Source organism: Halichoerus grypus, chromosome 5 (genome assembly GCF_964656455.1).
Source record: "Halichoerus grypus chromosome 5, mHalGry1.hap1.1, whole genome shotgun sequence".
NCBI lineage: Eukaryota > Metazoa > Chordata > Mammalia > Carnivora > Phocidae > Halichoerus > Halichoerus grypus.
Genome location: NC_135716.1, coordinates 154,730,070 through 154,757,724, shown reverse-complemented (window position 1 = coordinate 154,757,724; position 27,655 = coordinate 154,730,070). Strand labels below are relative to the sequence as shown.

At 46.9% G+C, this 27,655-nt stretch overlaps 1 protein-coding gene and 1 long non-coding RNA gene across 4 annotated transcripts in view; both read right to left on the bottom strand.

Moving 5' to 3' along the window:
* LOC118527400 (uncharacterized) overlaps window positions 1-16,063 on the bottom strand; it is a 55,037-nt gene extending 38,974 nt beyond the window's left edge. The window contains exon 1 of the long non-coding RNA XR_013448216.1: window positions 15,812-16,063. This is a non-coding gene — a long non-coding RNA (uncharacterized LOC118527400). The remainder of the gene's footprint in view (window positions 1-15,811) is intronic.
* A 1,636-nt stretch (window positions 16,064-17,699) lies between these two features.
* Window positions 17,700-27,655, bottom strand: part of SLC2A1 (solute carrier family 2 member 1) — a 28,284-nt gene continuing 18,328 nt past the window's right edge. For all 3 annotated transcript variants that reach the window (XM_078073280.1, XM_036073454.2, XM_036073453.2), the window contains 8 exons: window positions 23,032-23,192; window positions 22,644-22,884; window positions 21,831-21,993; window positions 21,542-21,729; window positions 21,187-21,291; window positions 20,623-20,724; window positions 19,189-19,392; window positions 17,700-18,789 (listed from right to left, as the gene is read on the bottom strand). In XM_078073280.1, the coding sequence (XP_077929406.1) occupies window positions 18,589-18,789; window positions 19,189-19,392; window positions 20,623-20,724; window positions 21,187-21,291; window positions 21,542-21,729; window positions 21,831-21,993; window positions 22,644-22,884; window positions 23,032-23,192 (1,365 nt within the window). In that variant the 3' untranslated portion in view covers window positions 17,700-18,588. The remainder of the gene's footprint in view (window positions 18,790-19,188; window positions 19,393-20,622; window positions 20,725-21,186; window positions 21,292-21,541; window positions 21,730-21,830; window positions 21,994-22,643; window positions 22,885-23,031; window positions 23,193-27,655) is intronic.

The window sequence follows — 27,655 nt, the reverse complement described above, 5'->3', positions numbered from 1 at the left end:
AGTTCCGTTCTGGTAAATAAGTGAGGGAGAGGAGGTCATGGGAACTTCTGATTTATAGCCAAGTCGGACAGAAGTTGTGGGTAACCTGGGGACCTGTTACTTGCAACTGGCATCTAAAATAGGGGGCAGTCTTGTGGGACTGAGCCCCTAACCTATGGGATCTGGTGCTATCTATAGGTAGATAGTGTTGGAATTGAGGTAAATTGTAGGTCACCTAGCTGGTGTCATGGAGAATTGCTTGTTGTGGGGAAAGCCCCCCACACATCCAATGTCAGAAGTGTTGTTGGTATAGTAGCGGTGTGAGATTAATGGGGAAACACAGGTTTCCAACTCAGTAGCCATCGAGAGAAAATAGGTGAAGGGGACATAAGATTTCTCTGTACTATCTTTGGGAAAATACCTGGGAATCTACAATTATTTCAAAACAAGAAACTAAAAAGAAAAAGACTAACATGAACTTCTAAAATAAATAGTTCTTGGACAATTGATTATCTATTAGGGAGAAAATAAAATTGGATCTCTATCTCACAATAAACATAAAGTCAATTCCTAGAGTTTTAAAGACAATACAAACAGAAACTTATTAACAAAAACAATATAGAAGACTGTCTTTGTGACTGCAAGATAGGAAAATATTTCTTAATCTGGTTAAGAAAGAAAAGGAAGAAAATTAACAAATCTAATTATATGAACATTAAACATTTCTAGTCATATAAAGAGAGTGAAAAGCTGCAAACTGAGAATGATTGAAACACATAAAAGTAAATATAATTTAATATCTAGAATATATGTCTACAGATCAATAAGAAAAGACAACTCAATTAACAAAATGGACAAAGAAATGAACAGTGTTTTCACTCAAGAGAAAGCATAAGTAATCCATAAACATATGAATGAACATTTCAGGTTCATTTGAAATCAGGGATATGTAAGTTGAAAGCACAATGAGATCCAATTTCACAACCACCAAACGTAAAAGTTGGGTAATACCAGATGTTAGCTAGAATATAGAGAGCAATGGGAGCTTTCATATGTTGCTGACAGTAGTATAAATTGGGAAGTCCTCTAGGAAAATAGTATTGCACTACCTTAAAAAGTTGAACATGCAAGTACCCTACAAGCTAACAATTCTACTAGGTATATATCCTAGAGAAACTTGCACCTGCACACCAAGAGACATGTAGAAGAATGTTTATAGTGGCATTGTCCATAATAACAAAACAAACAAAAATAATAAAAGTGACTGGTGTTATGATTTTGAGATTTACCTACGTAATTACATGAAGCTCTATTCTTTGATTTTTACTGCTCTAGTGTGTGAATACCATGTATTGGGGAAATGCCATGACTTACTTATCGAATCTCTTCTATAAAAGCACTAAAGCCAGACCATTTTTAGTAAATGTTCAAGGGTACAGATAATTCTTATGCATATTATTCCGAACGGGAGAAATTATCCAACTAATTTTTAAGAGGTTAATTAATGTAACATTGATACCAAGACCATTTAAGGGCAGTAGAATGGACAATCTCATTTACAAATTTGGAAGCACAAATTCTAATCCAACAGTAAATTTTAAAATAAGTTATTACAATCAAAGTACAGCTTATTCCAGGAATGTAAGGTTTTTTGAAAATTAGAAACCATCTCTGCTTTTGGCCTCCTATCCCAGTCCCACTACTTCTTCTGAGGCAATAACACAGGCAAGGAACACCATCCGGGCAGTGAGCCAGTACAGTTACTCTGATGAGGCCACATTATATAGAGGACCAGGGAGTGAACATCTGGGCTCATTCATACAGAAACGCTAATGATTTCAACACACAGATAAAACAGATAAGCAACCGCATGATTTACTAACTAAAACTGACCAGACTGACGTCATCAGGAGAAACGGCTGTTTTATGGATCTTGAACCCAGAAGCTCTCTTGAGTAAAAAGGCTCAATATTTTCTTTCATGACATGACATCCTCCTGCACAAATCCCTTGTGCCTCCCCAGAACTTCTCCCTAGGCAGAGCTAATTGCTAATTTCTAATTTCCATTTATTTCATTTGCACGTGGTATTTTACCTCAGAAGATCACTCTTTTACAGTCATCAGTGTAATGGATGGATTCAGGTGAGGGTCATCAATGGATGTTAAAACCACTGGATGGAAGATGGTTGCAGGATAGGATATTTACACAGTTTCCAAGTATCAATCCATATGTTACTTGACTAACTACGAAGAGGGAAAGGTACCCTTAAAATGGAGATCTGATGGACATCACCTGAACCAAGTGATCCAACTATCACCAATAGGAGACAATTATGTGCCTCCTGACATGATGTAATGGGAAACAAACATCATGCATATAGTATTTTTGCCAAGAACGATTAACCTGAATCTAATTGTGGGGGAAAAGTGACCAAATCCAGATTGTGGGACATTCTAAAAGACAACTCCCCTGGACTCTTCAAAAAATATTATTGTCATGAAGGACTATCTATATGTATATGTGCATGTGCACAGCATGTGTGTGTGTATGTGATTAAAAATAAAGATTAAAGGATACTAAAAAGGGCTTGACAATCGAAGGCAATGTGGGATTCTTAAATGGAGCCTAGATCAAATAAGAAAAAAGTTATAAAGAGGGAGGACAATTGATGACATTTTAATGTTACTGTATATTAGATATCATTAATGTTACATTTCTTAGATGTGAGAATGGTATTGCAGATATGTAGGAGAATGCTCATGTTCTTTTAATTTTTTTATTTTTATTATTTTTTTAAGATTTTATTTATTCATTTGAGACACAGAGATACAGAGAGAAAGAGATAGCATGAGCAGGGGGAGAGGCAGACGGAGAGGGAGAAGCAGGCTCCCCGCTGAGCCAGGAGCCCGATGTCAGGCTTGATCCCAGGACCCTGGGATCATGACCTGAGCTGAAGGCAGACGCTTAACCATCTGAGCCACCCAGGTGCCCCGAGAATGCTCATGTTCTTAAAGAGTTACATGTTGGGGTGCCTGGGTGACTTAGTCAGTTAAGCATCTGACACTTGATCTCATCTCAGGTCTTGATCTCAGGGTCCTAAGTTCAAGCCCCGTGCTGGGCTCCATGATGGGCATGGAGCCTACTTAAAAAAAATAAAAGAGTTACATGTTGAAATATTCAGGCATAAAATGTCATGTTGCCTGGAACTTTCAAATCGTTCAGCAAAAAAGAAAAAAGTATATAGATGGATACTTAGATAAATAAAATGGTATTAATTGGTGAATCTATGCATTGGATAAACTATTAATTCATTATACTATAATTTTACATTTTCTGGTGATTTTTTTCAAAATAAAAATTGGGGAGGAAAGCAAAACCAAAAAACTAAAAAATGTACCTAATACAATTGGAAAGAGGCAAGGTCAGAAAAGGATACAGGAAATCCAGTGCAGTCGTTACTAAGGCTTTAATCCTAATTGGTTAATCACCCACTGTGTTCTTGAAATCCTCACTTTTGTGGTCATAATAATGGAAACACTCCATAATTTTTGCTTGTTTCTCTTCTCTCTCTTCATAAGGTCTGACTAATCTGAATAGTTTCTCCTGAATTTACTGACTTATTTTTACTTTTTCTAGTTAACCTTGGTGTCTCTCTTCCTGCATGATAAATTTCTGCAGGAATGCTGACAACACTGACTCCATCTTTGGCCCTCCATCTTGTTCATGACCATGGGATGACCTCCCTAGAGCCTACATGTTCCCGGTCCCATGAAGGTTAATGTATGCCCTGATCTTCCCTAAAGTGGCTGACCAGAAGGCGCCAGGTGAGATAACTAATAGAGATGACTGGCGCACAGAAGGCCCCACTTGAGATAACTAGTAGAAAGGACTGGCGCACAGAAGGCCCCACTTGAGATAACCAGTAGAGATCTACAGATGGTGCCACTTTAGATAGATTACCCTTTGACCTCACCACAATGCCTCTCACTCTGTAAAAGCTGTGGCTTAAGGTCCAGAGTGGGCGAAAAATAGCTGTGCGGTGTTTGGACTGTCTGTTCACCTGATCCTCTTGCCAATAAGTTACCCTGGATAAAACTGTACAAACAGTAGGGAGTGGTTTGCATTGTTTTTCGGTTTCAAAAAGCCTTCTCAGTTTGGAGAATACTTTACTGACCCTCCTCCACCTTGTAACAATTTCCATTCTCAATTTCTCCCCCTTTGATCAATGATGTCCTTTCAAAAATGGAAATCACCTTGACAGATTAAAGGAGGAAAACCATTTGATCATCTCCCCTGATGCATGGAAAACATGCAATAAAATTCAGTGCCCCTGGAGCGCCTGGGTGGCTCAGTTGGTTAAGCACCCGACTTCAGCTCAGGTCATGATCTCAGGGTCCTGAGATTGAGCCCCATGTCAGGCTCCCCACTCAGCAAGGAGTCTGCTTCTCTCTCTCCCTCTGCCCCTCCCCCTGCTTGTGCTCTCTTTCTCTCTCAAATAAATTTTAAAAATCTTTAAAAAAAAAAATAACAAATCCAGTGCCCCCTGAAAAATAAGAACACTTCCTTAAAATGAAAAAGAGCATCTATAGCAATATCTCTATAAAAACTCATACTTTAAAGTATGAGTAAGCTTCTAAACCTTAGAAGCATTTCTCTTAATATTGGTAACTAAGCAGGTCAATGAGATGGGGTACTTCTATCACCATTAATGCTCAGCATGATATTGGAGGTGCTGACCAATACAATAAGACCAGAAAATGAAGGCAGACGTATAAGGATTGGAAAGGAAGAGATTTATATGCAGGTTATATCACCATTTGCATAAAAAATAAGAAGAGTTAACATTTACTGAGCACTTAATATGTGTAGGTTCTGTTCAGTAAGCATTACATGTATAATGCCACTTAATTCTACTTTTTAAAAAACCCTAGGAGATAGGTACAATTATTGTCCCCATCTTATAGCTGATGACACTAGGGCAGAGAAGGTAAGAAATTCACTAAAGACTAACAAGGCAGTCTAATCCTAGGGCCTTAAGTTTTAACCACATTTTATATTATAACTTTACTGCCATCAATACAACTTTTAGCAGACAAAGAGAGGAATGAGAAGATCCAATGCAATAAAAGTAACATGTCTTTAGAGCTAGAGGAGAGGGCATAACAGTGGTTCTCAACCTTGGTTGCATATTAGAATCTTTGAAGGAGCTTTGAAAAACCCTAATGCCTAGGCTGCACCCAGACCAATTACATCAGAATCATGGAAGAAGGCTGGAAAGGCCTCAGCTTCTAAAGAACAACAGAATTAAAATATCTTAAGAGCATTCAAGAATTCACTCAAATTGTGATGGAAGTTTCCTTTCTTGCAACCTGGCTGAGGTTGCAAATTTCAATCAGATGAATTACAGAAGGGTGTAATTTGAACCCAGGAGAAGGGTATGGACAAGAAGTCCCGTGTTATGGCAACTATAAGAAGGGGTCACTGTAATGGAACAGAATAGAGAACCCAGATATGGACCCTCAACTCTGTGGTCAAATAATCTTTGACAAAGCAGGAGAAAACATGCAATGGAAAAAAGACAGTCTCTTCAATAAATGGTGCTAGGAAAATTGGACAGCCACATGCAGAAGAATGAAACTCGACCATTCTCTAACACCATACACAAAGATAAACTCAAAATGGATGAAATACCTCAATGTGAGACAGGAATCCATCAAAATCCTAGAGGACAACATAGGCAGTAACCTCTTTGACATCGCCCACAGCAACTTCTTTCAAGATACATCTCCAAAAGCTAGTGAAACAAAAGCAAAAATGAACTTTTGGGACTTCATCAAGATAAAAAGCTTCTGCACAGCAAAGGAAACAGTCAACACAACAAAGAGGCAACCCACAGAATGGGAGAAGATATTTGCAAATGACACTACAGATAAAGGGCTGGTATCCAAGATCTATAAAGAACTTCTCAAACTCAACACCCACAAAACAAATAATCAAGTCAAAAAGCGGGCAGAAGATATGAAAAGACACTTCTCTGAAGAAGACATACAAATGGCTAACAGACACATGAAAAAATGTTCATCATCATTAGCCATCAGGGAAATTCAAATCAAAACCACATTGAGATACCACCTTACACCAGTTACAATGGCAAAAATGGACAGGGAAAGAAACAACAAATGTTGGAGAGGTTGTGGAGAAAGGGGAACCCTCTTACACTGTTGGTGGGAATGTAAGTTGGTACAGCCACTTTGGAAAACAGTGTGGAGGTTCCTCAAAAATTTAAAAATAGAGCTACCCTATGACCCAGCAATTGCACTCCTGGGTATTTACCCCAAAGACACAGATGTAGTGAAAAGAAGGGCCATATGCACCCCAATGTTCATAGCAGCAATGTCCGCAACAGCCAAACTGTGGAAAGAGCTGAGATGCCCTTCAACTGATGAATGGATAAAGAAGATGTGGCCCATATATACAATGGAATATTACTCAGCCATCAGAAAGGATGAATACCCAACTTTCACAACAACATGGACGGGACTGGAGGAGATTATGCTAAGTGAAATAAGTCAAGCAGAGAAAGTCAATTATCATATGGTTTCACTTATTTGTGGAACATAAGGAATAGCATGGAGGACATTAGGAGAAGGAAGGGAAAAATGAAGGGAGGGAAATTGGAGGGAGAGATGAACCATGAGAGACTATGGACTCTGGGAAACAAACAGGGTTTTAGAGGGGAGGGAGGAGGGGGGATTGGTTAGCCCAGTGATGGGTATTAAGGAGGGCACCTACTGCATGGAGCACTGGGTGTTATATGAAAACAATGGATCGTGGATCACCACATCAAAAAGTAATGATGTATTGTATGGTGACTAACATAACATAATAAAATTAAAAAAAAAAAAAAAAAAAAAAAAGAAGGGGTCACTGTATCCACATGTGGCTCAGGTAGAATCATCTTGGAAGCCTGCAAAGCTCAGGTCCTGCTTCCCAGTGTCGATTCTCTGACTGATAATGACCTTACTGTGTTAATAAATTGTCAACCCAATAGCCTCTGGTTGTTTAAGATGTCAACCTCAGCCTTCCTAAGAAGGTAACTATATCAGAGCCATAAACTGTTGAGTTGGTCACCTCAAGGTGACCCTCCAAGATGGTAACTCTATCATGGTTGTGAATTGGTGACCCAGTAATGTGAACTTCCGAGACATGTTAGACCTTCTTTCTCAGTGATTAAGTAGCTTTCGAACCTGAAAAGGCTTAAAATTAAAAATAGAGATGATAAGTAAATCAAACCTATCATATTTATACTTTTGTGTTTAAAATATGTGTGTGTCATAATTTTGAAGTAATATGGCATATTGAAGAACCTGGTAGTCTATGAGGTGTAAGAAAATTTAATTAAGTTTGGAAATAGTATTGGAATATCTGAAAACTAGATCTACTAGATTTATGTTACATATACATATATAAAACAAATTTTTGTCAAGTACTTGGGAAGGATTTGCTCATTAGGGATGGAAACTGGATTAATCGGGCATATGAAGCGTATAAAATGAAAATAGGATATATGAAATTTACAAATAGAGTTTAAAATGCTTAATGGGGGGGAAGGCACCTGGCTGGCTCAGTTGATAGAGCATGTGACTCTTGATCTCAGGGTTTGGGTTTGAGCCCTATGTTGAGTGTAGAGATTACTTAAAAGACTTAATAAAGTCTTTTAAAAAAATGCTTAATGGAATTACATATTATAAATTTAAAAATGGGATTAATTGTTTAAGAGTTTAGGTCCTGGGGTGTCTGGTTTTGCGTCTGTCTTTGGCTCGGGTCATAATCCCAGGGTCCTGGGATCGATCCCCGCATCGGGCTCCCTGCTCTGCGGGAAGCCTGCTTCTCCCTCTTCCTCTGCCTGCCACTCACCCTGCATGTGCTCTCTCTCTCTCTCTCTGTCCAATAAATAAATAAAATCTTTAAATTCTTTAAAAAAAAAGAGTTTAGATTGTTCTGCCTGTCGCTTGAACAATATTAAAATATCCCTTTAAACCTAATTAATATATATTTTTAAAGATTTTATGTATTTATTTATTTTGAGAGAGAGAGCAGGAGATGAGGAAGAGGGGGAGGGGAAGAGGGAGAGGCAGAGGCAGAGAATCTCAACCACGACCCTGAGATCATGACCTGAGCCAAAACCAATAGTTGGACACATAACTGACTGAACCACCCAGGTGCCCCAACCTAATTAATATATATATATTTAAAGATTTATTAATTAGAGAGAGAGCATTAGTGGGGGGGGGAGAGGGAGAAAGAATCTCAAGCAGACTCTGCAGTGAGCATGGAGCCCAATGCAGGGCCTGATCCCATGACCCTGAGATCACAACCCGAACCAAAACCAAGAATCAGATGCTCAAACTGCACCACCCAGGTGCCCCAACCTAATTAATATTTTTGTATAGATATAATAAATTTATAAATATAATAGTATAGTTGTAAATTAAACTTTTAAGGCTTAAATAAAGCCAAAGTTTTGAGTTTGTAGATGAATAAGTGTAATGTTAATTTAAAACCCAAGATGCTAGAGTCTTTTCTGTTCACCAAATCTGCCCTCAGACCTGAAAAAATAATCACACAGATGCTATTATTATATATATTTAACAAATGAAGAACTGAAGCTCAGAAAAGTTCAGACAGCAGCAATCAACTCCATGTATGTCTGGCTTTAAAGCCTGTGCTCTTAACCAGTGTACATATGGCTTCCCTGAGTGACCACACCCCTAAAAGCCTCTGGGCTCAAGTACAGATAAAAAAATGTGGCTGTCTCTCTCTCAAATGTTCCCCCCAAAGAATCATTGCATCTCATTAACTCTGCCTAGCTTAAGGGTCTATTCTGGAACCAATCACTGTGTCTGGGGAAATATGCTTTAATTGGCTGTGCCTGGGATTTACCCCAAATCTGAGGTAGAGTCAACTCCACCACAAACACTTGGGCCTAGAGTAGAGATTGTGTAGTGTATGTGGGACATCATCAAGTGGATCAACATAAGCATTGTGGGCGTCCCAGAAAGGGAAGAGAAATAGAAAGAGACAGAGATAATATCTGAAGAAATAATGGCTGAAAACTTCCCAAATTTGATGAAAGATATGAATATAAACATCTAAGAAGCTCCATGAACTCCAAGTAAGATGAACTCAAAGAGACCCACGTCAAGAGACATTAGGATCAAACTTGCAAAAGACAAAGACAAAGAGAGAATCGTAAAAGCAGCAAGAGAGAAACATCATCAAATACAAGGGATCCTCAATAAGATCATAAGCAGATTTTTCATCAGAAACTTTGGAGGCCAGAAGACAGTGGCCTAACACATTCAAAGTGTTCAAAGAAAATAAAAACTGCCAACCAGGATTTGTATGTGGCAAAAATGTCTTTCAAAAGGTTAGGAGAAATTAAGACATTCTCTGATAAACAAAAGCTGAAGGAATCTGTGACCACTAGATCTGGTCTGCAAGAAATGCTCAAGGGAGTCCTGCAAGGTGGAATTAAAAGGATATCAGACAGTAACTTGAAGCCATATACAGAAATAGAAATCTCAATAAAAGTAAATGCATGGTAATTACAACAGCTAGTATTACTGTAACAGTGGTTTGTAACTGCACTTGGTGTTTTCTACATCATGTGCATTAAGGAGAGCACTTGATGAAATGAGGGTGTTATATGTAACTGATGAATCACTAAATTCTACCCCTGAAATTAGTAATACAGTATATGTTAACTAAAATGAATTTAAATAAAACATTTTTTAAAAACATAAAATCTGCATGTGCCTAGAAGTGTATTCATGAGGCTAAATAAATAAATTAATAAATAAAAATTAAAAAAATAAAGAGAATAATACATTTAAAGAAAAAAACCCTAATTATTGGTTTAAAAGCTGGTGTTATTGTAACTTCAGATTATAACTCCAAATTTTGTTTTTGACATAATTTAAGAGACTAAAGAATTTAAAAGAATTATTAGTTTATGTTTCAGGGCACACGATGTATAAAGATATAATTTTGTGGCATCAATGACCAAAATGGGTGGGGACAGAACTGAAAAGGAACAGAGTTTGTGTATCTTATTAAGCTGTTATAAGTTCAAATTAGAGTGTTATAACTTTAGGATGTTAAATGCAATCCCCATGGTAACCACAAAGAAAATAGCTACAGAATATAAACAAAAGGAAAAGAGAAAGGAATTTAAACATTTTATTACAAAAAAAAAATCAACCAAACACAAGAGAAGACAGTAATGCAAGAAACAAGAGACAAAAAAAGCTATGGGGCATATAGAAAACAAATAGCAAAATGACAGAAGTAAATCCCTCCTTATTGGTAATTACTCTACATGTAAATGGTTTAATTTTTCCAGTCAAAAGACAGACTGGCAGAATGGATAAAAACACTTGATTCAACTAAGATGCTGTCTACCAAAGACTCACTTTAGATCCAAAGACACAAATAGATTGAAAGTGAAAAGACAGAAAAAGATATTCCACACAAACAGTAGCCAAAGGGGAGTAAAGATAGCTCTCCTAATATCAGACAAAATAGACTTTAAAGCAAAAACGTTTACAGATTACTAGGGGTATTAGCAGGAAATAAGGGTGTAAGAAAAAGCAAGCCAGTGACTACAGAGCCTTAAATGACTGGTTAGGTATTCTTTCTGCAGTGTGTAGTCCAGCAGGGAGGACTGCTAATCCCAGATCTGAGTGACGAGAACTGAAACAGGAAGAGTATGGAGGAAGTGGACTTGGTTGAGGAGGTATTTCAGTTTACACTCAGAGAACAATAAATCTTTTCCCATAAATGACTTGACCTGAAATATCCCTTATAGAGCTTGCCTCTGAAGATGTATCTCAAAGAGTTAGACATGATTTCTGAAAATATAAAATGAAAGGCTAAAGTTTGCCTAAGCTCCAGCACCTATTGCCCAAAGAATAAAAGAACAACTTTATAGATTTTTGACCCAGTTGCTTTTGATCTAAGTAGTTTTTAAGAAAGCCAGCAAAGTTGGCTATATAATATAATAATAATAATAATAATAATAATAATAACCATTTAGTGAGCACTTGCTGTGAGCCAGGTACCATAAGTCTCTTCTCATCCAATACTCACAACAACCCTGTGGTGATATATGTTCAGTTATTATCCTCTTTTCATAGATAAAAAAACGGAGTCTAAGAGAGGTCACAGAATCATATGCAGCATTACTTAAAGTTCTGTGCTTCCTGTTTCAAAGTCACGTTCTCAGTCACCACACTTCACATACATAAGCAGTTGCACTAGGCAGAGAGCATATAGCACTGCCCACCCTCCCCTCCGCCAGGATGATGGGCTGACAAGAAACTGCCTGACTTTTTTATGTCTCAATTTGTTCAGCAATAAATGGAAATAAAAACTGCCTCTTTATTGAGCAGAGTGATGGGAGATAAGACCAGTTTTTCCTCTTGATTGGATTTCAAAGGAGGCAGCTCAACCATAATGGAAATGGAAGGCTGGTTAAGAGAGTGTTCTTCTGTTAGCAGCACAGCTGCAGCTGCCTCATCTAGACAATGGGCATAATCATAAGAGTATGTACCCCCTAGGGTGTTTCTAAAGATCTAATGTATTAATAGATGTCATAGATTTAGAACAGTTCTTGACAGGGGCGCCTGGCTGGCTCCGACAGTTAAGCGTCTGCCTTCAACTCAGGTCATGATCTCCCGGTCCTGGGATGAGTCCCGCATTGGGCTTCCTGCTCAGCAGGGAGCCTGCTTCTCCCTCTCCCTCTGCCCCTCTACCCTGCTTGTGCTCTCTCTCTCTCTCTTGCTCTCTCAAATAAATAAATAAAATCTTAAAAAAAAAAAAAAGAACAGTGCTTGACAAATAGTACTCACTATCTAAACACCGGCTGCTATTGGTATTAAAGATAGAAACTAGGCCACCAGGGATCACTGTGGCCATAAATATATGTAACCTCCAAGCAGAGAGAGGAGAGAAGCCCATACTCACCTTGGCTTCCTCTCAGTTGGCATTTAGTTTGGAGGATTAGCTAGCTATAATCTTGGCCAATAGAAAGGAAAACTCAAAGATATGACACGGATGGAGAAAGTGTCGGGAAATGATAATAGTTCCTATTTTTTATCTTTTCTCTGGTCAAGCTCTACATGAAGAGTATACCAGTTGGTCTTGTCTAATCCTCGCAGATCTCTAGGGTAAGTATTGTTTTATTTTTTTTTAAGATTTTATTTATTTATTTGTCAGAGAGAGAGAGCAAGCGAGAGAGAGAGAGAGCACAAGCAGGGTAAGGGGCAGAGGAAGAAGCAGACTTCCCACTGAGCAAGGATCCTGATGTGGGACTCGATCCCAGGACCCTAGGATCATGACCTGAGCTGAAGGTAGACGCCTAACCAAATGAGCCACCCAGGCATCCCTGGGGCAAGTATTCTTAACTGTGTCCCTTGTCTTAGCTTCCACTCCCACCTCTGTAAAAAGACAATAAAAACTGATGGGGATTTGTGTCTGGACATCATGCCCCCAGAGCCTTTACTTCTAACCCCTATCCTCAAGCTTCTTGAGGATCTGCCACTGAGAACCAGATGTCAAGGTCAGGTGTCAACAAGGCTGTGGTGTTGGGGGGGACTGAGACACACTGTAAATTACATGACAATCTGCACTAAGGTGTGTGGAAATAAATTATAAGCCCCAAATACTTTGATATACCTTGTTTAAAATTAGATTTTAAACCCTAGGCCACAAGTATCAGTGATATACCATGAGAAACTTTGAGTGCATCCTGTTGGCACAAGTGCTTTTGAAATACAAAACACTAAAAAATCTTCTATCCTCTGCTTAGAAAGAAAGGAAAGCAGTGAGAGAATATTTACCTTCCAGTTTTTATAAAGTTTAGGTTAAATCTATCCTTATCTTTCATACTGCTTTCTATCATAGAGAGCAATTGAATTCTGAAGACCCCTTTTTAGGAAAGGCAATGAAATTCTTGTAATAGTCAGAGGTTTGTTTTCATAACTATCTTTCATGGGTTGTTGTAACCTTACAACTATATTTTTGTTATAGAAAACTATGTATGTTGAAATGTGGGGAGTTATGTTGATCCCCTCAAAGTTGTAAAATATGCCACAGGAGGTTGGATCTGCTCACCAACCCGTGATAACTAACCTGCTGACCATAACTACAGATTACAATTAACACAAATTATCAAAACTGTGAAGTCTCATCTTACATTTAAAAACAAAACAAAAGTTCTCAGGTTATCTAAAGGCCCTACATGACCTAGCACTCTGTCACCTCTCTGACCTCATTTACTTGTCACCTGGGCCACTTGCCTTGGCCTCCTAGCTGGTCCTCCAACACACCAAACATGGTCCTGCCTTTGCACCTTAGAACTTGCTGTACCTTGACTTAGAAGGTTTCTCCCCCAGACACATATATGATTTGCTCCCTCCCTCACTCATCGTGTTCAAATACCACTCCCTCAGGGAGGCCCTCAAATTATCTCATCTAAATCTGACCTATCCGTACCTGCCCTCACAATCCATCATCCTCTCTCTTTAGATTGCCTTTTCCCCTCATAACACAAATCACCATCTGATACTTTATTATGCATTTGTTGATTGCTTATTGGCTCCCCCCCCCCAAAAAAGTAAGCTCCATGAAGTCCTATCTTTATTATCCCCGGCCCTGGAAGAATGCCAGACACCCAGTAATTGGTCAGTAAATGAATGAAGCAAAACAAAAGATCTGAGTTCCAAGACAGGAAACAGCTTGCACCGGGAATCCATCACCCGGTGGTTTAGGAGATGTCCACTGTCAGAGCCAGAGATGACCTTGAGAATGGAAGAAATCCCTGGGAAATCACAGAAATCTCGGGGGTGAGCACCAGACTTTCCCAATAGAATGGAAGAGGGAATGTGGACTAATTTCAGCTTATGGTGGCTTTACACATATATTATCTTATTTCATCTTAATATCACCACAGAGGAGGAAACTGAAGATCAGAAAAGTGATTTCTTCAAGGTTATTCTGCTAAATAGCACCTTCTTTCCAAGACACCACGTTGCTTAGGAGAAAGCTTGGCAAAGAGCATGTGCCCATGCTCTTTAAGTAACAGTTGAAGTAACAGTTGAAGGAATGAATGGACACTTTGTAGGGAAAGTGACAGTTAATTTAATCCAGTTGAGATCAAATGGCCTTATAGAGAGAGCAAAGGCAGATCAGGAGAAAGAAGGAGCTTGCACAAAATGTTTTGGGTTAGTTAGGTGAGGAGCTGTACAGGAAACACTGAGCACATCACTGTGGCTGGATCCTAGAGTGCTGACGGAGCGTATTGGGAGACAAGGTATCCAAGGACCAGAATGTGAACAATCTTGACTGCTAGGTTAAGGAATCTGGGCTTTATCATGAGATAGTGAGGAACATTAAGCCGTAGAAAAATGTGGTCAGACATTGCTTTAGGAAGGTCATTCTGGGTGCCAGGGATAGGGTCACCAAATGGATTTGTTGTAATAGTTCCAGTGAAGGGTTATCGCCAAAGCAATCTATTCTCTCTGAACCCCTAAGATGTTGAGGTTACCACCTGCCCTAAGTGTTCACACAACAGCCACTAGTTGGCAGCAGTGTCCCAAGGAGCAGCTTCCCCAGGGCTGTGATGGGATATATCACCTGGTGGAAAACAAGGTTAGGTGGCAGGGTGATCTGAGTGGAGGGAACCCAAAGGCCCACAGGGGAAGGAGTATGTGGAGGTCAGAGAACAAAGTGATCAATGCCTAGAGGATGGTTAGGGTGAGGTGGGGGCAGTGGTGAGCGATGAGGCTACATCTGAGCCCTAGAAACTGATCCTGAATTGCCTTGTATTTCTGGACTAAGGAAGATGGGCATTATCTCAAGGGAAATGGGGACCCAGGGAAGTTTTTAAGTAGGAGAGAGACATGACCAGATGTGCATTTTAGAAAGATTTGCAGGGATGCCTGGCTGGTTCAGTCCGTAGAACATGGAACTCTTGACCTTGGGGTTGTGAGTTCAAGCCCCGCATTGGTATAGAGATTACTTAAAAATAAAATCTTAAAAAAAAGATTTGCAGTGTGGAGAATAAGGGGAGACAGAAAGCAGAGAGAACAGTGAGGAGGTGCTGCAGTGATCCTGGGAGGGAGATGATGAGTAGCCAGCACTCGGGCCAGCAACTGCAATGGACAGAATGGGTCAGATCTGTAGGTGATTCAGGAAATAAAAATCGTAGGATGAGAAGGGGGGCATTAAAAATGTTTTGACAGAAGAGAATGAATATTCTTTCCCTGCTATTAAATACACATGCGGAATTGTTGGATTTTCTGCCTAAAACTGCACTGGAAAAACTCAGATTGTGAAACTTCACTGCGTCTAAATTCTAGTTCATTCACTCAACATCCCTGACCAGTGTCTGTGGTGGGATCCTGGGGACAAAGGAATGACTTAGCAGTGGCCTCCCCAGTCTGGTGGAAGGACGGCCAACTCCTGTATAGTTGATGGAGGAAAGAGAGGAAGGACGCTGTGGGGCCCAGAGGGGTAACCTGATTCGGGTTTTCAGGGAGAGGAGACTTTTGAGCCGAGGATATCAGATGAAGGATCTCACAAACTGTCAGCGAACTTAGCTAAGTCCTGGAAAAGAAGGTGGCCGAGCGCAGCCTCGTTACCTAGTTGCGCCTTCCCGTCAGAGACCGTACACGTCACCTCGCGGGCGATAGGACTCCCAGGCAAGCTACACTCGCCAAGGCCCGGCGCTACCCCAGCGCAAACGCACCTCCCCACACACCGACCTACCCGGGGCTACGGGACCGCGGCCCGAGCAGCCAGGCTGTGATTGGTGGCGGCCTAGGGCCCGCCCCCCGCCAGCCAACGGTGCGGCTGATTGGTGGAGACGCCGCGGAGCCCCGCCCTTCCTGCGAGGCGACGAAAGGAGCGATCGCCGAGCGGGTCCTGGAGCACTGTTGCTGGGATCTGGGGAGAACGGCCGATCCCCCCGGCGGTGGTGGACTGCGCGGCTGGGAGAAAAGGCGTCGAGGGAACGGAAGCTGTGCCTCCCGGGGCATTGTGGGCCACGGCTGGGGCGGGTCCGGGCTCCCGGCGCCTGCGCGCAGGGCGCACTTTGGGAAATGGCCGGCGCCGGGCACGGAGGGGCAATCCCAATGCGGGCGGGGAATCGGGGAGTGGGTTCTCGGGCCTTTTCACACCCGGGTCTGGAGCCCGGGGCCGGGGCGGGGCTAGGGTGCTGTCGGCTCTGCCCCGCTTCGGGGCCTCTGGCTCGTGGGCGCCATTGACTTGGCATCCTTGGTGTGCTCCTCCCTCCCCAACCCATCCCTGGTGTGTTTCCTTACATCCAGCGGCAATAGCCGCCAGGAGCGCCGCCATGAGCTTTTACGAGCCCGGAGCTCACCCCTGGCATCGTGGGCCCCTAACTCCTCTTTGCACTTCCCCTCCAGGGGCCCCCTCGAAGCTTACAAAAGTAACTGCTTTCAACGGAACCTTCTTGGAGACACATTAAGTCTTCCTCGGTCACACTTCTTACCTGGCCCCAGCCCTTCAGGCTTTAAGCCTTCAGGCTCCGGCAAGGCTAACCCTTTTCTGAACCACACTCCTCATTTGTGAGACGGGGATGGATAATGCCTCAGATTCTTTGTACCTAATGATAATGGACATAGGCACTTCATTTACTAAGTACCTGTTTTCCCTTCTCACTCTCTCCTACAACCACTCTTCGTGTAGTTCTGCCTGAGTGCAGTTATGAAGGCTTCTACAGGCAAATTCCACACCCCCGCCCCCCGCCCGATTTTCTCAGCTGAAGCTCTAGGGACGAATTTCCTTGGTGCTTTATTTCACCATTTTCCAAATGCCCGCAGTGTGCCAAGCCCGCCTTTAACGCCAAAGACTCAGATGAACCAAACTGACTTTTTTCCATGAAATTGATAGTAGAGGGAGAAATTAGGAGTTGTAGATAAAAGGTGGAAGGGTATATAGTACCATAGGAAAGGAACAGATGAAGCTCTTTAAATTCCTGGGTGGGAATGGGGGTCAGAAGTCTTTAGAGAGGCCACAGTAGCATCTAAGCTGGATCAGAGGGGGCATTTCCAAGTGAAATGGATGAAGGCAGCTTGACAGCGCTCACTGGGCCCACTGGTGGTGGGGGCGGGGGGCGGTAGGACGACTCAGGTATGGGTTAAGGGTTGTGTAATTGTTAAAAGTAGGAGTTCTAGAATGATTTGCTGTGGTTTCGGGCCTCTCTGAGCCTGTCAAATGCAGATAAAGTACCACCTCACATTCAAGATAATGCATATTAAGGCCTGAGCATCAAGGTTAGCACATAACTATCATTTTCTGAATACCAGCTATCATGTGAAGGAAAATAGGAATGCCTTGAATGCCAGGATATTTAGATTTTCTCTGGGTAATAAGGGGTCATACAGATTTTCAAGCAATAGAGGGTCTCCCAACCAAGTATTAGGCCCGAACTTGCTTAGCCTCTGGAGATCAGATGAGATGGGGTACATTCAGGGTAGAATGGTCCTAGGCTAAGTAGTAGAGTGTGTTGATCAGAAGTGATTAGAAGGGACTGGATCTCGAGTCACAAAGTCCAAAGTCACTATAGCAGTTGCTTCTCTCCCATCCCATCCAAATCTCCCTACCCTTAATGCACAAGCATTTCAAAACCATGTTTCTAAAAACCAGCCATTTATATCTGTTTAGGTAAGTTACAGAAGGAGTAAGGTGGTGTATTTACAAGTTGGTTTGTCCAGATATACTATAACTTAGTGTCTGTATTTAATATTGACAACCAAAAAATATATATAAATATCTTCCATCTATACACAGCAGGGCAGGAGTGTCCATGTCTTCTTGCGCAGTGAGTTCTCAGCCTTCAGTGGCCCTCCTCATGGTGATCATCTGACCCCTCAGTGCAAAGGAGACTAGAAGCTGGTAGCCCAGTCTGGCCCATCCCCTCTCCTCCCTGCACTCCAGTGCTCCCAACTGGTCTCAGGCAAGGCAAAATTACTTTGAGTGGTTGGGTAGGAAGAGATGGGTATGGGCGAACCCTAATGGAGCCTGAACCTTAGGGTAGGGAGATCCAGGCCTCAGAAGAGAGTGGCCACAGCTACCTCTTGGGGTAGAAGCCTCATAGTTCATAGTTCGATTAGTGTGTCGTTGGTCATAGGTCCAGCCCTACAGATTAGCGTGGTGAAGAAGGCAAGTGTCTAGGCAGGGCTTGGTCCCCACCTTCAGGTACTGAGCCATTCAGGGTGAAGTCTGGGGTGTAGATACAGGAGACTCTGGCTGATAAAAAAATAATAACAAAATCAGTAATAAAAAAAATTATAAAACTTGTTGCTTCTCTGAATAAGATCTGAGCAACAGTCTTGTTTTTGTTAAAATCCTGGAGCCATTCAAGTCCTGAATACTCTTCTGGACATCATTGCTGGCTGAAGAAAGGAGCTCCAGGCCCAGCTCTGCTGAAATCTGTCAGTTTGGAAATCTCATCCAGCTGCCTGTGCTCCGAGAGATCCTTGGAGCTGCTGGGAGCAGGCCAGCTGGTGGTGTGGGGCGCCTCACACTTGGGAATCGGCCCCCAGGGGGTGGAAGAGCTCCTCGGGTGTCTTGTCACTTTGGCTGGCTCCCCCCTGCCGGAAACCGGAAGCAATCTCATCAAAGGTCCGGCCTTTCGTCTCAGGAACTTTGAAGTAGGTGAAGATGAAGAACAGCACCAGGAGCACGGTGAAGATGATGAAGACGTATGGACCACACAGTTGCTAAAGACACACAGATACACTTGGTTGGAGTCCTGACCCTACATCCTGGCTGTAGGGTCTTGACTTGTAGGACTTGGGGCCTTTGATCTGAGAAGGGGAACAGCTACCCACAACCCAGGAGTGCTGGGATGATTAAATGAGACTGCCTGCACCTGGCGTGTAATGGGCTCCAGGGAGCAGGGTGGTCCCCCTGCAGAGCAGAACGCAGACAATTCAAAGCTAAGGAAAGAACCCCGGAATTGAGGTTGGCGTTTTTAGCTGTGTGACCTGGGCTTCGGAGCCTCAATTTCCTCCTCAGCAGGATTCTGATGAGAAGAGCTGGGAGAGCACTCTGCACAGCAGTAGGGGGCCTGCATGCAGGGGAGGAATGGTGGTCAGGGAGGCAGTGGCGGTTCTCACCTCTACATACTGGAAGCACATGCCCACAATGAAATTTGAGGTCCAGTTGGAGAAGCCAGCAACAGCAATGGCAGCTGGGCGAGGACCCTGGCTGAAGAGTTCAGCCACAATGAACCATGGTATGGGGCCAGGGCCCACTTCAAAGAAGGCCACAAAGCCAAAGATGGCCACGATGCTGAGATAGGACATCCAGGGCAGCTGTTCCTGTTGAGGACAAGAGAGGGGTGGAAAGTTAGATTAGGCTGTGATGGATGCTCCGAGGAAACAAACTGCAGATGTAGCCCAGGGCAGGGCTAAGACCTCTGGGCTGGGAGGCGGGAGGCAGGCGGCCTGGGGCTGAACCTGGATTTGCCACATGACTTAGGTACCCTGCACAGGGTCTCACTTTCCTCATCTGAACAAAATGATCTAAGTCCTGCAGGGCGGGTGAGCTGGAGCGTATCCTGTGGGAACAGTAATGTGGGGTGCACATGGGATGGGCTAAGAAGAGGTCCCTGTGGTCCCCTGGCTCTGGATGCAGAGCAGTCTGATGTGGAATGATGTGCAAAAACATTTCTGGAGTAAGTATTAAAGACTGTAAGGTGCTCAGCTCAGGGCCAGCAGCATAGGCCCCAAGCACGTGGCCCTATATAATCATTCTCCTCAAGGAGGCCACCGTGGAGAAGCTACAGGCTTTGGTTCTGATCCCAGATCTGTCACGCATCCGCTGCAGCATGCTGGACCTCTTAGCAATCACCAGACTTTCCAGATTTTGGTTAAGCTGTCAAATGACCATACTGCTGCTTCCTGGCCCAGAGGGCGGACAAATGAGGGTTCGTGCAGGGAAAGTGGCTGGTACATGGTTACTACAGTGGTTACTAACAGTCACAGGCTTGGGGCAAGCAGACCTGAGGTCAGTTCCTGGCTTTGTCCTTTATCTGCTGCATTCCTAACCTCACTGGGACTATGTTTCCTCACTTGTGAACTGGGAATACTAACAACACACGGGGCAGTGGTGACAACGGAGAGAAGGCATGCTTCCGTGTCTTGGTGGTAAGGGGGGGTCCTACTTTCTGGGGCTCTTCTGAAGATGAACTAAGGCCACGGATGCAGAAAGGCTCAGTACTGGCAGAGCAATTCCTGGGGAGAGGGACTTGGGTTCTGGGGCCAGAGGTGCTGTGGCGAGAAAACACCAAACAGAGAGGAGCCAGGGCACGACCGGCGGTGAGTGGGTGGAAGGAGACAGCCTAGGGGGCCAGAAGGTCAGACCCGAGCCCGAGTGGGGCTGGGGAGAAGGGGGCAGAACTAGGGAGAGGGCAGCCCCCATCTGGGCTCTGGATGCCACTGGCCAGGCTGGAGCTGCCATAGTCCCTCTGGGACCGCCATAGTCCCTCTGGGACCGGAAGCTCCCGGGGGCTGTCCCCCCCACACCCCGCCCCGAGCGTGGCCACTCACCAGCAACGCCAGCGCGATGGTCATGAGCACGGCACAGCCCGCCATGCCGGCCAGGCCGATGAGGTGCAGGGTCCGCCGGCCGGCTCGTTCCACCACAAACAGCTGTGGGCAGACACGGGGTCAGTGCCGCCCGCTCCCGGTGCCTCTCCGACCCCCACCCCCATCCTGAGGCTCATCCCCAGTGCTGGGAAAGCCACACGGTACTGCAGAGACCAGGGAAGACGGCACCACCTCCTCCCTGGGGCTCACAGGGACCACATAGGATCTGAGGGGCAGAGAGCTGGCTCCAGACAGCAGGACAGGGGGTGACAACTGGCCCCAGAGTGGAGCATCCTGGCTGTGACTCTGGGCAGCCACTGCACTTCTCTGAGCATCAGTGTCGTGGGCTGTTTGATGTGAGTAATGGACTTGACAGGCTTGTCAGGATGAGATGCGACAGCACTTACGGAGAACCTGACACACGCTCAGCTCACGGTAAGCTCTGCCCTTCGGTCATGAGGCCCGGAGGCCACCCTGCGCTGGAGCCTGACAGCTGACCGGGGCTGGGCCACGGCGCAGACTCACCGACACGACAGTGAAGGCTGTGTTGACGATGCCGGAGCCGATGGTGGCATACACAGGCTGCTGCACGCCCGCCTTCTCGAAGATGCTCGTGGAGTAATAGAACACCTAGGGGCCAGAGAAGTGGCTGGGGCTTGGCCGAGTGCCGTGGCCCTTCTCCTGCCTCTGTCCCTGCGGGTGCGGGACCCAGGGTGAGGACAGAACGAAGGGGACACGGGACCAGGGCGCTGCGGGGTTGGGTTCTGAAGGAAAGCTGCTCCTTTGGCAGGGGCGTGTTTGTTTCCAGTTGGGGTTCAGGTCACTTGGCCACAGGGTTTGGCCGCGGCCCACAGGAAAGGGCGGGTGAGGGGGCACTCACAGCATTGATGCCCGACAGCTGCTGGGACAGCTGCAGCACCACGGCAATGAGGATGGGCTGGCGGTAGGCGGGCGAGCGGAACAGTTCCAGGATGGTGACCTTCTTCTCCCGCATCATCTGCCGACTCTCCTCCTTCATCTCCTGCAGGTCACGGGTCACGTCAGCCGTCCCGCGCAGCTTCTTCAGCACTGGGGGGGGGGGACCGGAGGGAAAGTGGGGGTGGCTCAGAGCAGGAAGAAGGCCAGGGCCAGGGGGTGGTGAGGGGAGGCGGGCAGGGCCCTGTCCGTACCACTCTTGGCCCGGTTCTCCTCATTGCGGTTAATGAGCAGGAAGCGGGGGCTCTCAGGGCAGAAGGGCAGCAGGATGCACTGCAGCAGGGCCGGGATGAAGATGATGCTCAGCAGCAGGGGCCACAGGTCCCCGTTGCCCATGATGGAGTCCAGGCCGAACACCTGGGGGAAGCAGGGATGGAGGAAGTGGCCCCGGTCACCCCTGCCCCAGCCCCCACTCTGAGCCCCACTCCACCCAGTGGCCTTCACCTTCTTTGTGGAGGCGCTGCCAGTAAGGCAAGCCTTAGCTTTTCTGAACCTCAGTTCCCTCATCTGTCACACGGGGAAAGTAGGACCTACCTCATGGCACAGGTAGGGGGACAAATGGCATGGCTACAAGTGTGGCAGGCGAGTCACAGGGCATGGGGGCTTGGGGATGGGGAAGGGAAAGCCTTCTGGAGCAAAGGTCGTGTATATATAAAGGCATCAAGGCCTGGAGGCATGGGAGAGCCTGGCACATGGGGGTACCAGTGGGCTCCCCTGAGGCTGGAATACCAGGGGAAGGACAGGACACAAGGCTGAGTAGGCTGGGACGGGAAGGGTCATCTGGACTTGGCTCTCACGCCAGGGAGGCCTTGGGGAAATCCTGAGTGGCGGAGTGTTCTCCGGGATCTGGGCCTACTAGGATGTGTGCCACGAGGCTGTCCTTTGCTGCAGGGCTGTGGAAGGCTGGATGAGAATTCTCATCGGGGAGTCATCTGGACACAGACATTAGAGCCACCGAAGCTGTGGGGTGCGGGCAGTGCGAGCAAACAGACCCTGCCCCAGCTTACCTGGGCAATGAGGATGCCGACAACGATGCCCAGCTGGTGCAGGGTGCCCAGGGCCCCTCGAAGGGCCGTAGGAGACACCTCCCCCACGTACATGGGCACGAAGCCTGTGGTCAGGCCACAGTACACACCGATGATGAAGCGGCCCAGGATCAGCATCTCAAAGGACTTGCCCAGTTTCGAGAAGCCCATGAGCACAGAGGACACGAAGGCCAGCAGGTTCATCATCAGCATTGAGTTCCGCCTGGGGGTGGGGTCACAGGTCAGGTGGGTGCCTTCATCTCCTCAGATTCCCAGGGGCTAGGTCATAGGCAACACCCTGAACAGGCAGGGAAGTCTCCCCCCCTCCCATCTGGGACACCCCGGCCAGGGCCAGGACCCCTCTGCTCACCGGCCAAAGCGGTTAACAAAAAGGCCCACAGAGAAGGAGCCAATCATGCCTCCTACAGAGAAGATGGCCACGGAGAGGGACCACAGTGTGGTGAGTGTGGCCGGCAAGATGCGCTCCCCGTAGCGGTGGATCCATGTCTGGTTGTAGAACTCCTCAATCACCTGCAGGAGAAGCAGCCTGCTGAACAAGGGGGGCCCCCAGCTGCCCTTTTCCCCTTGCATGGCCCCCTCTCCCCGGGAGAGGGCCCAGCACCTGGCTGGGCCCCAAACTCACTGCACGTCCTTGAGCCGAATCCCTCCCTTTTGTGGGCCTCAGTTTCCCCAGGGGAGAAACAAGGGGCTGGGCTCCATCTCCAAGAGCGGTGCCAGCTCCCATGTTTCCCCTAGGTCTGGTTTCCAGTGCCCTGGGGAGGGGTCACATGGTCAACAGAACTTGCTGGGGGGCGGGGGGGGGACAGTTCAGGTGGAAGTTCAGGCACAGAGCAGGGAGAAAGTGCCTCCTCCCACTTGCCCCTCTTCTCTTCAAGGCGCCTAAGGTCCTAGGCTCTTGCCACCTGCGCCGTCTCCCCAGTCTCCTTGCTGGGGAGGAAATACAGCTGGACAGATAGTTCCTGGTTCTAGATGCTCTGGGACGAAGGGAAGGGCAGGCTCACTGACTCACTGACTTTACACTCAGGGCCTGGTGTGACCAACTTGCATAAAAGACGTGCTCCCGAGCCTCACACAATTGCTTTCTGACCCCTTGGCCCAGCTATTAATGGGAGTTCCACCCCGAAGGATCCATGGCCTCCTCCCCTCTGCCAGGTGCCAGGCTGGGAGGTATGGGGGAGGCTAAGGACAAGGAAGCGGTTCCAGGAACTGGAAACACCTGTCCTAGAGGCCTGTCCCCTGGCCCTGCCCCCACCCAAGGGAGGGCCTGGCCTGATCCACCGGTTCTGCCTGAACACACCCTACTCTCAGGCAACACACACACACAACCAGCACCATGGGACTGGCCTGACCCACCCAGCCACATGCGTAGCTGGGCATGGACCCAACATACCCAGAAACAGCTTCCTGTGCACACACCATCTCATACCCATACTGGTGCTCACAATCTGAACACTCCTGGTTTCAGCCAGTCACAAACCAGTATGTCCCTCTTCCCTTCAACCACCCGCAGCTCAAACTCAGCTCCCTGAGCACCTAGCCTGTGCCCAGCCCGTCCTAACAGCCCTCCCCACATGCATGCTGCAAGTCCCTCTGCACGCAGCAGTGCACAGCCTCTTGCACAACCACCATGCCACTGCTCCTGGACCTCCCTAACCCTCCCAAGCCCCAGGGGTCTAGCAGAAGAGGAGGTGGTGGGTAGCCACAATTGCCAAGGGGGGAAACTGAGGCCCTCGGTCCCAGGACTGCCCATCGAGTATGCTGGGCCTGGCCCCACAGTTGCAATGGTTCCTTGGCCACTACCTTTTTCCTACCCTGCTGCCATGATCTGTCCCAGGTCTGGAGATACCTGACAGGAGGCCAGGCTCCAGGGGGTTAGGATGGGTTGACATGGGGGTGGGGAGCGGAGGAGGCAGCCCTCATGATCTACTCGTCTGTCCCAGGGAAGCCAGAGAGTGCAGGGGTTAGGAACCTGGACAACAACTGAGTTCAGGTCCCAGCTCTACCACATATCTCAACTGTGACCTCGGGCAAATTATTTCATCTCAAACAGCAACATTAGCAATATCCGCTTCATAGTGCTGCAGGGGATTAATGAGACAGAGTATTTGCGCGGTGCCTGGCACCACCCCCGAGCCAAGGGACCCCATCATGTTCCAGGACCGACCCAAGGGCAGTGCAGACCGCTGACAAGATCCAGTCAACCCTGCATCCCATAATTCAAAGTCAAGGCTCCGGTCAGATATCAGCCCGACCTCCCCCCCTCCCACCGTCTCTACCTCGGCTCTAGGACTCATTTCCACACTCTCCACGGTTACTCCGCCTAGAGGGCCCATCCTGCCTTAACCATGCTGAAACCTTGTGAGATCCAGCTCAAAGGGTCCCAGGGGTCTGTCCTCCCTGGGGGCGGGGACCCCAGTGGATTTACACTGGGGCCTATCCCCGCCTGGTGAGTGAATGGGAGGCTGAAATGAAGAGAAGGCCTCAGGCTCTCCTCCTGGGAGCCCCTGCTTCTGCTGGGGGCAGAAAGAAGGCAGATTTTAACAAACAAAACAAAGTGCTTCTGTTCTTCTAGAGCTAACAACAACCCCCGAGGAGGACTGGTTGAGAGAAGTGATGCTCCATTTATCAAGCTCTGCAGAGAACAGGCTGTCCTGGATAAGGGGACTGTCCAGATAAATGACACTCGCCCCACTGAGGACCCATCATCGGGGTGGAAATCTCTCTCCCTCCGTCAGTCTCACTCTGCTGCCCTTGGGGCTCTCCACCGGGGCAGGGAGAGGTATTTGCCCCAGATAACCTTTCATGTTTGCATTCTGTAGTTCCCAGGGTCTTCCTCTGCCCCCCGTGGTTCAGATAATGTCTCAAGAGAACTCTCCACCTATCATTTTGATTTTTGCCAAGAAGTCAGCTAACGGAATTGCCTGAATTGTGTGCAGAGTCCACAAGTGCTGAGTAAGGGCTTACTCCCTAAATGAGCTTAAAGATGTGAGGCTGAGCTTTCGGTTTCAGCAGCTCAGGTCTTTAACCCTCTTCCTGGGGGCTGGCTGGAGATGCGGAGGCATCCAATAAGAAGACCACATTCCCAGGGGCTCCCCTCCCCAGTTAAGTGTGCTGCTTGTGGTAACAAAGCAGAGGGACCCAACCTTGTCCAGAGCTAGCTCAACAGCTCATGAGCTCCCCTGCTACTCAGACCACTTAATAGAGGTGGGTAAGGGTGAGCCGCCTGCCCCCTTCCCCTTCCCCTTCCCCGTGGCCCCAGGCTCATCCTTTCCAGCCCCCAGCGGCACTTCCTGGCCAAACTGAGGCTGTGCAGTGTATTCCTGCCTTTTGATCTGGCACTTGAGATTTTTGGGAAGAAGCTATGTCTGGTTTTCCATTTCTGCTGTTGGTGTGGGGACTCTGTGTCCTGTTCCTGCTGGGGGTCCATGCCCCACGTGGGGCTGAGCTGGCCCTGGTCCCAGGAAAGGCAGGGAGTCCCTGGAGAATCAGAAGCCTACACAGGGAGAAGTTCTGGGATCACCTTCCACCCAGTCAGTGCCCTCAATATCCATCCTAGCGGTGGCTGAGTGCCCCTAAGTGAAGAAGAGCCTACTCCCTCAAAAGGACCCCACAGACCCAGTCTCCCCAACAGGGTCACCGGCAGCCTCCACAGCCTAGCTCCTGTTTGAGGTAAGGCCTGGCTCGTGCTTCTGAAAGCCCCCACCTCACATGCTCCTCACTAGCCTGGGCGATACCCTCAATCTTGCTGCCACCCCGCATCCAATCAATCACCAGGTCCTGCCAATTCTTACCCATGCAGCACCTGCCCTAGGTCTCGCCTGGATTCTGCTCCTGACTCCTCCCATCCACCGAAGCGATTCTGCTTCCCATGATTAATTACTCCCCATCATGGCATCAAAGCCCTGCACGTCAAATGTGCCAGGCTTAGCCATCCATCTGCATCTCTGCTCCCTTCCTAGCCCATTCCCAGCCTTCCCCCCACGCCCCCGAGGGTCTGTGTGAGTGCTTGCACGCTGGGAGAAAGAAGGGGGACTACCATGGCATCAGGCTCTCGGGAGTTGAGACTATGAAGGATCTCTGTCCAATCACCCTACTGACTGACCCTAGAAGGCAGATGCCCACTCGGCGACACTGTAGGGGTCTGTGTAGCGAAGCGGGCCTGCTCTGGGCAGCTGAGATCCCTTGGACTAGATAGTTCCCAGTAAAAAGATTTTCCTTAGCCTGCAATTCTCCTGGGGTGCGGGGAAGCTTGCATCACATCTGACTCCTCGGGAATCCCCCCCTCTCCTCTTCTCCCGGCCTGGGCAACTGTGGGAAAAGGACCACATGCATGCCTGTCTGCGGAGGAAGTTCTGACTTCCTCTGTGTCTGGGCGATGTCTGCAGTCAGGCCCTGGGCATGAGGCGGAGTCTGCTGCCCAGCATACAGAATAAGCTGTTACTCATGCCACCATTGTCCTTTCAAGGAGAGAAGCTGCCATCTTCAGAGGAGCACTAGGGGCAGACAGGGTTTCCCATTTCTAAACTGCCTGAAGACAAAGCATCATCCTAAGGAATTTACAGTGCCAGAAAGGACCTGAAGGAACCAGGCGCCTGCCTCAGGGAGTCTTTCCTCGGACCCTGCCTGGCTGCCCCAGGCACAGAAACCCAGCAGGTCTACAGAGCCCCGGACACAGACTTCAGCTCAGGGAAGAAAAGCTTTCTAGGCTTCAGAGGATGAGACTGCCTGCCTCACAGGTAGTGAGTTCCCTGTCAGCAGGAAGCATACAAGTCAAAGTTTAGAGCAGAGATTGCTAAACATTTTATGTAAAAGGCTAGATAGAAAATATTAGGGTCTGCTGGCCACATATGGGCACAGTTGCTGATTTTTTTCCACCACCCCCAACCCTTTAAAAATGTAAAAACCATTCTTACTGCATGGGCCATACAAAAACAGCTGCTAGCTGATTTGGCCTCCCTGCCAACCCTTGATCT